Here is a 15,673-nt window from a genome sequence, read left to right as displayed (position 1 = left end):
TTTTGTTTCTGGTTTCCTGTCTTTACACACCAGTCTGGCACTGGGAACAGTAAACTAACAACCAGTTAAAACACACACCCCAACACCACCATTTTGAGACGTGAAGGATCAAGCCCTAAACCTCAGGCTTGTGTTTTTAATTTAAGCACCCCACACACACACACACACACACACACACACACACACACACACACACAAAGTGCATACACCCCACGTGTGTGAGCGCGTGCGTGCAGGTTTCTTACAGTGTTAAGTGTTTATTGTAACTGAGTTCAGCACATTGAGACATTGTATTTAGTCAAACCTTTAGCATATATATATTTTGTTAGGAACGGTTGTGGAGTGTTCAGTATGTTAGGTATTACTGAACACTGCTTCCTGCTGTTAAAATGCTTTTCTTTCCCTGTCTGTCATTTCTCAGTTTTTACTCCTTTTCCCCCCTGAATTTGTCCATTCTGAGTTTGTTTTTTAGTTACAGATCTGGGGTAAGGGGACTGCTGCAGATTGAGTGAGTGAGTGAATGAAAGAGAGAGAAAGGAATTGTGGGACGGTGGAGGTCTCAGACCCACCTAAACTCGTTTTGTGGTGACTTCTGCCAGATTAAACCCACTCCGGAAATAAAGTACAGAGAGTCGAAGGGTTGGATAAATACAAATGATTAATTATTTTAAAAAAATAAAGACATTAAATTAAATCTGTTTTGAGATAAAGACGTGATGCACTATAGTGTTCTTTGGTTCTGGAGTTGTGTGGGTGTGTCGACGGTCTTCACCAGAGTCATTGCCGGAGACGGTCTCTGGTCTTTGCAGGCACTGCAACGATTCTCCTTTGCGCCACAAGAGGGCAGCAAATGCAAACTGTTCCAGTCCTGACGCAGCGCTCTCGATGGGGACGAGCTTCCGACGTCTGAGATCACGTTGTAACAGCAGAAATTGAGGCCTTGGAGCAAGACGTGTAACACTGTGGCACATGGACGCTCGGTGTGCTGTTATCAGAGACGGCATGTAGACGTACAGTCAGAAACTCCAGCCTCGGTGTCTTCAGGTGCAGTTGGTGTTGGCCAAACAACTTAACAACGATGAGTTTTTGACCACAAAGGCCATCATTGGGCTGGGTATGTTTGGGTTAACGATAACACGTGTGCGAACGCTACTTTTAATTTTAGCCAATAGTCCCCAAAAACGTTTCTGCTCTGTCACCAACAAGTCCGGCCGGTACCATGTGAGTGTCCTTACTGTGCTGACCATGCCAAATAATGTCCATTAAAGCAGACGTGAACAGTATGGAGCTGCCTACGCGTTGTCCATGGTAACACATCAATCATATGAAATATACCAATAAAAGGTGTAGCGACAGCAAGGTAGGTGTCCGCGTGCACAGTCGGCCCGGTTGTGAACCGCACGCGCGTAACCGCAGTCACGTGGTCTGTGGAGATCTTTGGAGATCCTGTTATCAGCGTCGACATCACTGCTGCTCCAATGCGCTGTGGCTCGGCGGAACAGTGTCCCAGTGAGGAAGCTCGCTTGGTTTCGATTTGCCTGTCCGTCACAAGCTTCAGATGTAATTTACAGACTGGGTTGTTCAGCAGGGGTTTTTTTTTATTGCTGATCAATAATCTTGGTGGAAAAGAGTTTTAATTGTGCCAGACGGGTATCATTGTGGGGGATCATAGCTGCACTGGCAACCTGTAATGCATTTACGTTGATTTTCTGGGGAAATGACAGTAATAAAAAAAAATCATTAAAACAATGTGTTTCAAGTCTACCACAGTGATCTGAGTAATCGTTCCCCACCTAGAAACAAACGTGTGTGTGTGTGTGTGTGTGTGTGTCACTGCGGACCTCTCCGGGCTTGGTTGCCAGGCGCTTAAAAGTCCACATTCAAACAGCCAACTTACTCTGAGAAGAACAAACAACTACCCCTGTTCATCATTTTAATTCGTTACTGCAGATTTAACCTGAGGTGGCTATGAAACGAACATGACACTATGCAGGGTTCGGACTCCCCCACAAAGAGCTTAGATGTCAACGAAAGAGTTTATTCCTTTTCCTCAAAACTAACCCCACGTGCACAGGCTTGTCCTACTTGCTCACCTAAGGCCATAATACAGAGATAATGGGGTGAGAGTAGGGGGGGGGTAGATGATGAAGCAAAACTGTCTCCCTTTAATTAATCTTGATATACTATTGCAAATAGTATTATAGCACTGGCACTTATTCTGGCACTCCTAGCTCTATTATCAAATGAAAGTGCTCTTAGAGAAGAGGGGTGGGGCACTCACGCATCCACCACCCCCACCCGATTACTAGAGAGAGAGATATTTTATTTTATATATGTATATATATAATATATATATATATATTATTCAGGTGTTCTCGCGTGCACACTCTCACTTATTTCTCCCCTTTAGCCTCAGAATTAGTCTAATCCTTGTGCTTTCTCGCTTTTGCAGGTTCGCACGCCTCCCACGTCGTCCGAGCTGAGCGTTTGTTTGTGGCAACCTCCGCCTGACCCTAAAGATAGTAAGAGTGGGCGGAGTTAGCGTGCAATTAGCGTTGACGACGAGACAAAGGATCCCGAGCGCGTTCGCCTTTAAGCGCGAGCCCATGTGTTGGCGCAAGGCCGCCTACAGTGGAGAGGAGAGAGTCACACGCTCTTGCACGTCTATCCCCATTCCTGGCGACACAGCGTTGAGTTATAGCTGCTCGGTCTGTTCTGCAAGTCTCTCTAAGTGATCTGACTTTGTCCTTTAAGCTCTCTGTTCTGCCTTTCATTGCTACCACAGGAGTGAGCACTGTTGTATTTTTCAGTGTTGCACGCAGGTGTTTTTTTTTACAGGACAAACACAACAGATACACATAAAACAAACGTTGTCAGCGTGGCTACGGGAGTTATAAATCACAAGAGATTTTAGCCCAAGATGATCTCATTTGCTCCAAGATTATCTCTGGCCTAAATCAGGAAACAGCAGAGACAGGAGGAGGTTGGACAGTCTGTAGACCTTGTGGGAGTGAGGAGATGTGAGCTATAAAACCTTTCGCCTGTGTGATCACGTAAGGCACACGTCGGCCACAAGGACACTACAGATTTGAGCATTTGTCTTGTTTTTTTACACACACACACTTCTAATCATAGAAGCGATTGCTCTGCATATTGGTTTGTTTTCCATAATCTAACACACCTGAGTCAATTCACTGGCCATTTACCAAGCCAATCAGGAGCCCAGACACGTGTTTGAGTGGCGCGCGCTCATGCATATGCAGATCATGAACAACCAGCAGTGCACATCAAATAAACTACATTACCTGTGAGATTGAGTAACATCGCTTTTATAACGTCCCCCCACCAGTTCAAGTGCTAGATTGTAAGAGGTGAAAAGTAACGGGTTTTTAGAGGTTAGCATGGACACCGGCAGCTGTCGTGTTTATGGGCCACTGCCGTTCATCTACGGCAGCTTAACTGCTAAAAATAATCCCTCTTCTTTTTCCAGAACACTATCTGCTAAATGTGTGGCTGCAGAGAGAATCTATCGCTGTTTCTGAGCGTTTGCCACCTGTTCAGGGATCCGTTCTCTGAAATATCGAGGCCGCTGTCTTATCGACAGGACGTATTTAGTGACATTTGGCACTTAACGTCCGAGACCTTTTAATATCTCGATCTGCTCAGCGGTCAGAGAGCGAGAGATGCACACTGGCCAATTAGCACTCAGATCAATGCAGAGGAATGGACCCTTGCTGTGTGTGTGTGTGTGTGTGTGTGTGTGTGTGTGTGTGTGTGTGTGTGAGAGATATAGAGAGAATGTGTAAGTGTATTTGTATATTTGTGTGTGTGTGTGTGTGTGTGTGTCTCAGATAGAGCGAGAGATTGTGTAACTACTTATATCTGTGTGTGTGTGTGTGTGTGTGTACTTGTGATCGTTCTCTGGAGGTACAGTAAGGTCAGCTCCTCTTGTGAGCTTGTGCCGGTGACATTTTCAGATACACTTAATTATTCAACACAAAATATTGAAAAGTGATCAGTCAAGCGATTTCCAGCCACGCTGAATACAATCAAGGAAGAAGTCGATTAAAATATAAAATGTGGCCTATCTCTGAAACATTAGAGCGCGTGGGTTCGGTCTCACCGTGACAATGTGGCGCACGGCGCTCGCGCAGGGTTTCTCCGTCTGTGAGAGAGCGGGCGAGTCTTGAAGCACGCGACATAATTAAACACGTAATAGGGCTTGTTGACACCTGCGCCTTGTAATGTACTCCCATCATACTTTTATTGTTTATGGAGGCGTGCTTTTTTATAAATTGACCGTTATGATTGCAGCCTAATTCTGCATAAGCTTACACATTCTTTATGTGACCGAAATAATAAGGAAAGCTAATTTAGTTTATTCCGTTGCAAGATCTTGACATTTACTACAAATGCACGTTTTACTTTTCAGGAAGTAACTAATAACAGTGCGCTTTGCGCGCGCGTTGGAGAGTTCCAGCGCCCTAGGTGTGCGCATTCGCGAGCGTGCGCATGCGTGCCGCTTTCCCAAGCTCGCGGTTGCCCGGGCTCGAGGCGGCTGTGGCACAGAGGGCTTCTCGAGCAGACAGCGCGCGGCGTTACCATGAGCCTCTCCGACCCAACGGCAGATACTCCACGCGACTGTGCCCTCCTTAGAAGAGCAGCGCGAGACTGTCCGCCACTAAGCCCGTGCACGGTTGCGCGCTGTCCGCACGATGCCCGGGGGAAAGAGAGGGCTCGTGGCACCGCAGAACACTTTCTTGGAAAACATCGTTAGACGCTCAAGTGGTGAGGAGAGCATTTGTTTTTATATTTGATGAAGTTCTGAACAGTGGGGTAGATTGTGGCTGTTCTTTGACGATGTTCGTTGGAGGTTTATTCTAAAGTTCGTGGGACGTTATATCTCTCTGTAATGTGCTAGTGACTGAAACTACATTTTGCTTTTATATAAAAACAAGTTAAAAATCTTCATGTGCATTTAAGTGTGAAATTTGACAGTATTTAAATAGTCATTGCTAGATGCAAAATCGCTATTTAAACTCGAACGTCGAGACAGCACGATATGTAGAAATAATAAATGTATGTTTGTTGTGTGTTTCAGCTCAGAGGAACACACAGAGTGAGTTTATTTCAATCTTAAGAACAGGTAGAATCGTGTTCTGTCTGGCGCACGTTCGTTCGTTTTCAGACGCGCAGCCTTGAGCGACTCTTTTGCGCTGACCTCAGTCGAGTTTATAACCCACTAAGCTACAAGAGAAACCACTACACCACAACCCATAAATGGGAGCGTTTAATCTATAAATAAGGACGTAATTATATCACTTTATTAGAAAAAAAACATTCTTTGTACCTACACTCTCTGTCCAGCTCTATAGCCTACACACCTGTCTTATTGGTACGTTTTTTTAAGCATACAACTTCAGACTGTAGCTTCTTTGTTGAACTGCTCAACAGGACCCCAGCTGACGGGGTATTATGTAGGTGATGGACTATTCTCAATGCAGCGGTCCCGCTGACACGGCTAAGCTTGTGCTGTCCGGGTCTTTTGACAGGGAGTCACTGCTCGGTTGAGAGTGGTCCTCCATCCAAACAGATGTCCTATGGTTGGTCAGAAACCAATCACAGGTCAGGAACATGCCTGGTACCTACAGTGGTGTCAGCCCTGTGATCTTTAACCTGCTGTTTGTAATAAAGTGACTCCTACAGGCGACGTGCGTGCGATGTTCTGTGGTTGAAATGTTGTAACGGTGTAACGATGGCTCCTGGTCAAGCTGCAGTTTGAGCAACCTCCAGCAGGGGGCGCACCTGCGATTGTACTTGCCACTCTGGAAACTGAAATGTGGTGCAGTGCATGGAATTTCATTTGACTTTCTCTCTGCCCATCTGTCTCTCTGTCTGTCTGTCTGTCTGTGTGTCTCTCTCTCTCCCTGTCTCCCACGGCTGTCTTTGTGCTCCGCTCCAGAGACGAGTTTCTTGCTGGGCAACGCTCAGATCGTGGAGTGGCCCGTGGTGTACAGCAATGACGGCTTCTGCAAGCTCTCTGGCTACCACAGGGCAGAGGTCATGCAGAAGAGCAGCACATGCAGGTGTGTGTGTGTGTGTGTGTGTGTGTGTGTGTGTGTGTGTGTGTGTGTGTGTGTGTGCGCGTGTGCTTGTTGTTCAGGGAACTTTATCTTGACCTAAATCGGTTACCATGGAGCCTGCTTCTATATGGGGTCATTTGGCTTATTGCTTGTCTGGAAAACAGTCAGAAAATGCATCACTTAGGAGAACTGTGTTCACCTGTGTTTGACGTGCATCCATGATTCCAGTTTCCCTGTAGTCCAGTAGTGTAGTGTGTGACCGCCTCGTGGCCCTCGTCAGGCACTGAAGAGATCTCTTACTGAGCTCCAATGTTTTAGTAAGCAAATGTGTTTAAGCTGTGTGCGTGTGGCTACAGTATATGTCTACATTAAATGAAGGATTCCTAAATTAGTCAGTGTGAAGTACATGTAGATGCTTTAGGGGAGTTTTGGGTCTTTTGTTTCTGCATGGACAAGGATATCTCTCTTGCTCTCTCTCTCTCTCTCTCTCTCTCTCACCTACTCTCTCTTTAGTTTCATGTATGGTGAGCTGACAGACAAGAAGACCATAGAGAAGGTGAGACAGACCTTTGACAACTATGAGTCCCAGTGTGTGGAGGTACTGCTGTACAAGAAGAATAGTGAGTATGTTTTATTGGACAAACTGGTTATTTGTGGAGTGTCTTGTGTATCGTTTCTCACTCAGAGTCTTCATCATAATGCACTGTGCACCAAGAACCTCCATGGGGTGTAAATATCTGGGTGACACGCCACAGTCATTTGCCAGGATAGTTCTCAGACAATTTTGTCAGTGATCCATTTTTATCTCTTTTTTAAATCCATTTTTATCTGGATTTTTCACTCTCACTGATCTGCAGCTGCTCACGAAAGGATTGAGTTGGTTCTGGTTCTGGGACTCGGGTCACGCCTGTGCTCACTTTGACTGTCTCCTTCCAGGAACTCCGGTCTGGTTCTACATGCAGATTGCACCAATCAGGAATGAGAATGACAAGGTGGTCCTCTTCCTGTGTACGTTTAAGGACATCACGGCTTTTAAGCAGCCTATCGAAGATGAGAGTAGCAGAGGTGAGCGTGTGTGTGTGTGTGTGTGTGTGTGTGTGTGTGTGTGTGTTTGCATGTGCACAACTGGTTGGTTTCTCTCCTTCTCCCATCCTGATGGGACACATGACTGTCTCACCGTGAGTGTCCACTGTGAGCTCTGAGATCTGATTTCTAATATAGAACAGACACTAGCACACTTGCTATGAATGTTCCCAACTCACTCTGTGCAGGCTGACTAGATAAGGCACCCGCCAGCTCACCTTTCATTAATGTTGGCACAAGACAATCATATGTTCCTTAAGGTAATTACCTCTATGGGGGGGGGGGGCTATTTGCCATATGGTTTCCCATGTGTTGATGTCACTGTTGATATCACTTCCACACTGTCTTATTTTTCTGACCTGTTCTTGGAGTACGAGCTATCTGCTGCAGACATTTGTGTGAAAGAATCCTTGAAATGATTCACACTCTCAGCAGACTGATCAAGTTAGCCTAAATCAAGACTTTATCACGGCAGATCTTACAGCTGTCAGCATCATGAGTTTTCTATATAACACACACACACACACACACATGCATCAGTGAGGAAAACTGGTATTGGAGGGATCGTATATTCAATTCAGTTTTATGAGGGCTTTTTACAAAACTTTAACAGAATGAGTATCTGTGCCATGAGAATAATCGATGTCGTTTAAAGCCCTTTCATGTGCAGGAGTAATGAAACACACTACTGAGTGAAACCCGTAGGTCTCCTGTATGATGGTCCCTGTAGAGAATACACTGAATACTGAATGAAAGCCAACAGCAACTCAAAGTATATAGAACAGAAATAAATGACATAAGGTCATAAATACAACATGTGCAATGATCATAGATACAAAAACTCGGCACAACTGGGAGTTAGGGATCTGTGAAGTGAGATCACATAAACAAATACTTAAAGTCAAAAAGTCAAAATCTTATAAAAGATAATATAATTTGTCTGTTTGTCTGAGGAGGAAGTGAACTCTCCTATGTTGGGGTGAGACCCTGGCACCATTCCTCCCCAACTCCTCTCTTTATGGCCTTCACCAGCACCCCCTTTAATCCCAGAAGAAGGGCAGAGAGAGTGCTTACATCAAAGTGCTGCGCTTCAGTCTGACATAGAAGTGTGCACTTTAAAGCCAACTCAGCACTGAGGCATTGTCCCTCCCTCAGGCCAACAATTAAACACACCAGAGTTCTCAAAATGGACTCCATATAGGATTCAGGTGGTATTTGGGAGGGTTTTAAGGGACAGTGAAAGATTGACTTTGAAGTTGAAAGCGCCTTTGTTGAACTTTTTTGCTGTAGAGCAAAATAAAAGCTCTTCACCCATGGCAAAAGCAAAATAAAAGCCAAAGGCTCGAGTGAAGCAGTATCATAATAGAGAGTGACTCAAGATAACTGCACAGCAGTCCAGTCTCCTGGAACCATGACACAATCAAACTAGCTTATTTTATTCTTCTCTCTGAAACACTTGCTCCATGAAATCAAAAAAGATATGTAGAGTGCAGTTTGTCTGCCCAGAGTCTCTGGCAGCGGGAATATAGTTGGCACATGGCACAACAGGGACTCTAACCTGCGTCCCATGGGGCATCACGTGCCAGCTTGACGCAGGGTTTCCTCCTCACGCAGGCTGGGCCAAGTTTGCCAGGCTCACACGCGCTCTCACCAACAGCAAGAGCACCATCCAGCAGTTGGCCCCTATGAACAAGGCTGACGTGATCTCCCACAAGCACTCCCGGCTAGCAGAGGTGAGTGCGTACACACGCTATTGGCATGTGCTAGCTGCTCACGTTAGCGCCCATAAAAGATGAACATGAAGTGTTTGGGAATGGATGAAGACCAGGAACAACTTGTTTAACCTACTTGTTGAACTACTACATGTGTTTACCCATAGTTTATACCCATAGTTTATACCCGTAGTGTTTACCCATAGTGTTTACCCATAGTGTTTACCCATGGTTTATACCCATAGTGTTTACCCATAGTTTATACCCATAGTTTATACCCATAGTGTTTACCCATAGTGTTTACCCATAGTGTTTACCCACAGATTATACCCATAGTTTGTACCCACAGTTTATACCCATAGTGTTTACCCACAGATTATACCCATAGTGTTTACCCATAGATTATACCCATAGTTTATACCCATAGTGTTTACCCATAGTGTTTACCCACAGATTATACCCATAGTGTTTACCCATAGATTATACCCATAGTTTATACCCATAGTGTTTACCCACAGATTATACCCATAGTGTTTACCCATAGATTATACCCATAGTGTTTACCCATAGTTTATACCCATAGTGTTTACTCATAGTGTTTACCCATAGTGTTTACCCATAGTTTATTCCCATAGTATTTACCCATAGTTTATACCCACTGTGTTTACCCATAGTGTTTACACATAGTTTAATAGTTTATACCCATAGTGTTTACCCATAGTTTATACCCATAGTGTTTAGCCATAGTTTATACACACAGTGTTTACCCATAGTTTATAGCCAAAGTTTATAGCCATAGTTTATACCAATAGTGTTTACCCATAGTTTATACCTATAGTGTTTACCCATAGTTTATACTCATAGTTTGTACACACATTGTTTAGCCATAGTTTATACCCATAGTTTATAGCAATAGTTTGTTCCCATAGTTTATAGCCATAGTTTATGGTACATTAACTGTTTTCAAACACATTTAGATTTATACCAAGATGAGAAAGCAAAGTGATCTCTGAACACTATAGCTGCATTTGTTAAAAAAAAAGCTAAAAGTTCATCTCACTTTCACTTTCAATTAATTTCACAGATCGTTTTATCTGGTTCTCATATTCTCATATTTTACTGTGAAAAATATATATGCAGAGGGAGCACGTTTTGAAGGCAGTGTTCCCATTAAAGCTGTTGATGCGTTGAAGAGATCATCTTCTCATTTTGTCGACAGGAGTCCTGCATTTAAGAGTAAAGAGTCATATTTATCATGCTTTCCCCCATTTTGTTGAATGTTTCTCAAGACATGGCTTGAGAAGTTTCCATATCTCTGTTCTAAGGAGTTTCTTATACACTATGTATAACTGATTTTCTATGACAACCTGCAATTATGCACATACACGCAGCATTGTCTTACACCCTTGAACACGCATCTGTTGCAAGGACAAACTTGTAACAGAACCGCAGGCATGTGTGCGTGTGTGTGCTCACACACACCCAAGGACATTGTTGTAACAGAATCACACACCCATTCCCCAGACCACCGAGGTACTCGTAAGCTGTAGGTTCAGCAATCATCATTAATAATTCACACTTCCCCTTTTCTCCTTTCTGCCCATCCTCTTCTCTCTTCCTCCCTCGTTCTCCCTCTCTCGTGTCTATAATGAGCGAGGGACTTTTGCGTTTTTCCTCCCTGGTACCGGGAGGGATCGGCAGCGTGGATGGAGTTGTCGCGCAGGCTTGGGAGACGTTTTTGAAGATTGTCTGAGGGGCTTTTGTCAAAAACTGAAGCCCTTGACACACATGATGTGAAAATGTTTCCTGCAGTGTGGAGGTGGTTTAAGTGCTCTGGCTGTTGTCATGTGACTCTGTGGGTATTCAACTAGGAGTTTCAGTCTTTGGAAACCCATATGTTCTTGAAGACTTCCATGCTTATTCTCTTGTTTTAATGTTTTGTTTTCTATTAATGGTGATTGGGACCTGATATTCCTCTGATGGCTTGTCATGGTATTAAGCTCGCTCAGTAATATCCCCGTAGCACATGGTTCTCCCACTCTCCGTCTGTTCGGTTCCCTTGTGTTTTTACACTGTGTTGCTCTCTCTCCCTCTGTCCTGCTCCTTCTTTTTTCTTTTCCTCTACTCCTCCTTTACTTCTGCTCCTTCTTTTTCATCTTTTCAGTATGACATTTCCGGTCAGCAGGCCATTTTCTGTCAGTGAGGCATTTCCTGTCTATGAGCCATTTTCTGTCATTAAGGCATTTCCTGTCTATGAGCCATTTCCTGTCAGTAAGGCATTTCCTGTCTATGAGCCATTTCCTGTAAGCTGTTTACCTCTCTGCTCTACCAGGTCCTTCAGCTGGGGTCCGACATCCTGCCACAGTACAAGCAGGAGGCTCCCAAGACTCCGCCCCACATCATCCTGCACTACTGCACCTTCAAGACCACGTGGGACTGGGTCATCCTCATTCTCACCTTCTACACGGCCATCATGGTGCCCTACAACGTCTCCTTCAAGACCAAGCAGAACAACGTGGCCTGGCTGGTGGTGGACAGCGTGGTGGACGTCATCTTCCTGGTGGACATCGTGCTGAACTTCCACACCACCTTCGTGGGGCCTGGCGGGGAGGTCATCTCTGACGCAAAGAACATTCGCATGAACTACCTGAAGACCTGGTTCGTGATTGACCTGCTGTCCTGTTTGCCCTACGACATCATCAACGCCTTCGAGAATGTGGATGAGGTCAGTGTATTACTCAGTAATGGAGACAGAACTGCTTGTGTTTACAAGATTTACAAGATTTCTTGCTGTACATTTTTGCTGAACTGAAATGAAGACCCAAACAACTCAAACAATGAAAAGTTCTCAAGTTATAATGACTTGAACATAGTAAACAAGTCAAAGTTATAGGGACCTGCTGGTAGGAAAAGTTAATAATGAGTATCCTGACATAAACTGACACCTTATTGTGAAAACATGAAGATGAAAAGGATTTCACTGTTGTGACACTGCCGTTTGTCTCAGACTGACTTAATTGCTGATCTCAGGTCTGTTCAGATGAACCGAACCTGCAGACTTGTTCCGCTCTGAAGAGACCAAAACCTCTAGAGATGAACTGGTGCTTCACTTCACAGATGGCACTTTCTACCTATGAGAAAGTAAAGCAGATTAATAAATCTAGAAGATGTGAAGTGAAACGCGATGAGGAGAGATGACAGGAAATGTAACTTCATTCACAGGATAATCTGGTCTCTTTATCTGTTATGAAATGAAGTGCTGAATTTCAACCAATTAAAAAATGTCCCCCTAAGTCTAGATTTCATATAGGTTTCACACCAGTCACTCAAATGGCTGTTGTTTTGATTACTGCCCCATATATATGGCCTGTCAAAAGATTTGCAGGCTCCTTGCGGTGTGTCTCCTGTCTCACTGCTCAGAGCCAGACAGAAAACTGTATGTAATGAGAGGGACCTATTTGGTAATTGGTCACCTCTGAACCAAGGAAGCTGTGTCAAGGGAGCTGATGAGTGAAGCGGTGTGTCCTGTGGTGTGTCCTGTGGTGTGTCCTGTGGTGTGTCCTGTGGTGTCATGTGGTGTATCCTTCCAGTATCCAGTTCCAATATAATGTAGAATAATGATGCTTGGATATTTGGTTTTTGAAGAAGAATGTCCTAACTGTCCTGTGTGTCCTCTCTGTCGTGTCTGTCCTAACTGTCCTGTCTGTCCTCTCTGTTGCGTCTGCCCTCTCTGTCCTGTGTGTCCTCTCTGACCTTGATGGTGACCTTTTCGGAGCTATAGGAGACCCTACTGTAGTATCTCTCACACCGCCTGCACAGGTCACATTTGTGTTAGCTTTGCTTGCAGGAGGTGTCTCTAGCAGACATGGCCACAGTTGTTAGGATCACTAGCAAACTGTCCACAGAACAGGTCTGTGGAAAATGCAATTTTTATTTATTTCTTTTTTTTTCTTTCATAATTTGACATTGTTGGCTACAGTTTGTCTCCCACGGCAACATGACAACCTAGACATTAGTGCAAAAACATTTCCTCTGGAAAATTTTATGCAGTGTTTGTTTTCCAGATGTCATTTTGAAGTTTAATCTCTAGAGGAGCTCAGCTCAAGTTTTTGCACGCTTTTCGGAAGCTGAAGCGCTGTTTGAGTTGGGGATAAATGTGTGTAATTTGTTCCTGTGGGAAGTTTGCGATCAGACCCTAAACAGCAAAACACAAACATGCACACACACATATATATGCGCACGCGCACACACACACACACACACACACACACACACACACACACACACACACACACACACACACACACACGAGTTACCTTCAGTTCTCACATATTTAACTCTATACACAAACAAAAAAACAGTAGCTCTTTTAGTTTTAGACCATAACATTCAATTCATATTACCTAAACCATGTTCTCCCATTGTCTCGGACACCTGATTAAGCCAAACAGGCACACATTCATGTACATGAGAACTGTACGTCACCATGTCACTGTTCTCCATCTCACAGCCAAATATAGCACCACTCCTGTCTTTGGTCTTCATTCTACTGTGTCGGGTTGCCAGTGCTGGAATATTCACAGCTGAAAGCTGCAGGATAATTGTCTTATTGTTTGTGAATCGGGTAGGGAGCCCATCTGCAGCAACAAAGTGAGACGAGGCTGTTCTCAACGCTGGCTACACCTTAGTGGCTTTGATGCAGATCGAACTTCCAAGAATTGCTCAATCAACAGCTATTTTTTTTATTGTTAATAATATTTTGATTTATGTGTGTTTGTCTAAATCTGTCTCCATTCATTTGGTCGGTGTCATCACTGCACCTGCTGATTAAGGCTGTGGAGTGTTGTGCTTCTCTCGTGTGGGCGTGAGCGCTTTTGTGTGTGTTTTTAGTAATTGGAAAAAAGTCCTGCTTATTAATTTAGGCCTTTGATAATGACTTCCAACAAAAAAGCTTTAACTGCTATATACAAATTCTGAATCTTTCATAAATGCTTTTATGTGCCAAACCAAAAAGATGCCTAAAATTGTAAAAGTGCTTCATAATGACTCGTGCAATTTCTGGTCACTGTGGTAATCAGAAGAGCAAAAGAGACTTAATAAGCGGAGTGGATGGCACACTGATTGCACGCTGAAGTGTATCTGCTGGCGGCTGATTGGACGAGGACGCAGGCTCTGGCGAAGGCCCCAGCAGATCCACTTGCTCCACCTATCAGGGCTGTGAGGGGTGGTGCTGACGGAGCTCGCGTGGTGGAGCAGCAGGGCAAGGTGCTGCGACAATGAGGTCCTGAAAAATATCCATCCATCCATCCATCCATCCATTATCTGAACCGCTTAATCCCACTAGTCGGGGTCACGGGGGGGCTGGAGCCAATCCCAACATCTCCGGGCGAAGGCAGGGTACACCATGGGCAGGTCGCCAGTCCACCGCATGGCCAACACACACGCACACACTCACACCTACGGGCAATTTAGAGTGATCAATCAACCTAACACGCATGTCTTTGGACTGTGGGAGGAAACCGGAGTACCCGGAGGAAACCCACGCAGGCACAGGGAGAACATGCAAACTCCACACAGAGCAGCCCAGACCGAGAATCGAACCCAGACTGCCTTGCTGTGAGGCGACAGTGCTAACCACCACACCACCATGCCCTGAAAAATATCATACTTAAAAATATACTGAAAAACATCATTAGATGCTAACTTGCTATAGATACGATTGCTAATTGCTGAAAATATAGAGCAGTTGTACTGCAGCGGTTCATAAACTAACCTTTAGTCCTTTTTTTCACTGATCAGTACCAGACAGGTGAAGAATGAGTTTTACTCCAATAATATGCTGTGCTGTGATTGGTCAGTCAAATCCAGTCACGGCGTGGGCGAAGTTGGGTGTTGTTGCGGTGACGAGCTCCTCTCTCGCTGTCTCCCAGGGCATCAGCAGCCTCTTCAGCTCTCTGAAGGTGGTGCGTCTGCTGCGTTTGGGCCGCGTGGCCCGGAAACTGGACCACTACCTGGAGTACGGGGCAGCCGTGCTGGTTCTGCTGGTGTGTGTGTTCGGCCTGGTGGCCCACTGGCTGGCCTGCATCTGGTACAGCATCGGTGACTACGAGGTCATCGACGAACTCACCAACACCATCAAGACGGACAGCTGGCTCTACCAGCTGGCCACCAGCATCGGGTCTCCGTACCGGTACAACGCCAGCGGCTCCGGCCAATGGGAAGGCGGCCCGGGCAAGCATTCGCTCTACATCACGTCGCTGTATTTCACCATGACAAGCCTGACCACCATTGGGTTTGGGAACATCGCACCCACCACAGATGGAGAGAAGATCTTCTCAGTGGCCATGATGATGGTGGGATGTGAGTAGCCATCTCTATCTCTCTATACGTAGCTGTCATTTCATAAACCCAGATCATCTTAGAATTCTATTCTATTCTGTTCTATTCTATTCTGTTGATCTCAAGGAGAGGTATATGTCTTTCTCTGAGGTGGTAGGATTGAAGGACTTTGAAATACAGCAATCAGATCGATCTGAGTGTCTTCAGAGCAGAAAGAGGAGATCAGACACCAGGCAGGACGATCAGGACGACCTCTTTTGACATTCATCCCATCTCTTTTTCTCTGTCTCCCCTCACACACACACATACACAGAGAGAGAGAGATTTTAGAGTTTAGATCAATGGACTGTAATTCCACTGTATTTCCTAGGACTAGATATCAAAATTCCTAAGTAAAATAATTCAGCACAATGCTGGCATTTGAGATGTTATCTTGGATGAGGCTTACGATGTCTA

General features: G+C 44.8%; 2 protein-coding genes across 4 annotated transcripts in view; both read left to right on the top strand.

Moving 5' to 3' along the window:
• Positions 1 to 1,764, top strand: part of ppp2r5eb (protein phosphatase 2, regulatory subunit B', epsilon isoform b) — a 17,339-nt gene extending 15,575 nt beyond the window's left edge. For both annotated transcript variants that reach the window (XM_076985808.1, XM_076985807.1), the window contains one exon: positions 1 to 1,764. This exon is cut by the window's left edge and continues 836 nt beyond it. The gene's annotated coding sequence lies outside the window, so the exon portion shown is untranslated.
• A 784-nt stretch (positions 1,765 to 2,548) lies between these two features.
• The window catches only part of kcnh5b (potassium voltage-gated channel, subfamily H (eag-related), member 5b), a 36,491-nt gene continuing 23,366 nt past the window's right edge, over positions 2,549 to 15,673 (top strand). Inside the window, exons 1-8 of one of the 2 annotated variants that reach the window (XM_076985805.1) lie at positions 2,549 to 3,395; positions 4,433 to 4,788; positions 5,963 to 6,086; positions 6,597 to 6,703; positions 7,020 to 7,148; positions 8,781 to 8,899; positions 11,211 to 11,603; positions 14,809 to 15,238. In XM_076985805.1, coding sequence (XP_076841920.1) covers positions 4,716 to 4,788; positions 5,963 to 6,086; positions 6,597 to 6,703; positions 7,020 to 7,148; positions 8,781 to 8,899; positions 11,211 to 11,603; positions 14,809 to 15,238 — 1,375 coding nt within the window. In that variant the 5' untranslated portion in view covers positions 2,549 to 3,395; positions 4,433 to 4,715. Of the gene's footprint in view, positions 3,396 to 4,432; positions 4,789 to 5,962; positions 6,087 to 6,596; positions 6,704 to 7,019; positions 7,149 to 8,780; positions 8,900 to 11,210; positions 11,604 to 14,808; positions 15,239 to 15,673 lie in introns of those variants that run through there. The other variant, XM_076985806.1, reaches the window with a different exon arrangement.

The sequence above is a fragment of the Brachyhypopomus gauderio genome, unplaced genomic scaffold (genome assembly GCF_052324685.1).
Source record: "Brachyhypopomus gauderio isolate BG-103 unplaced genomic scaffold, BGAUD_0.2 sc43, whole genome shotgun sequence".
In the NCBI taxonomy this organism is placed as follows: Eukaryota; Metazoa; Chordata; class Actinopteri; order Gymnotiformes; family Hypopomidae; genus Brachyhypopomus; species Brachyhypopomus gauderio.
The sequence above is the reverse complement of the archived record's forward strand: the minus strand, read 5'-3'. Positions and strand labels throughout refer to the sequence as shown.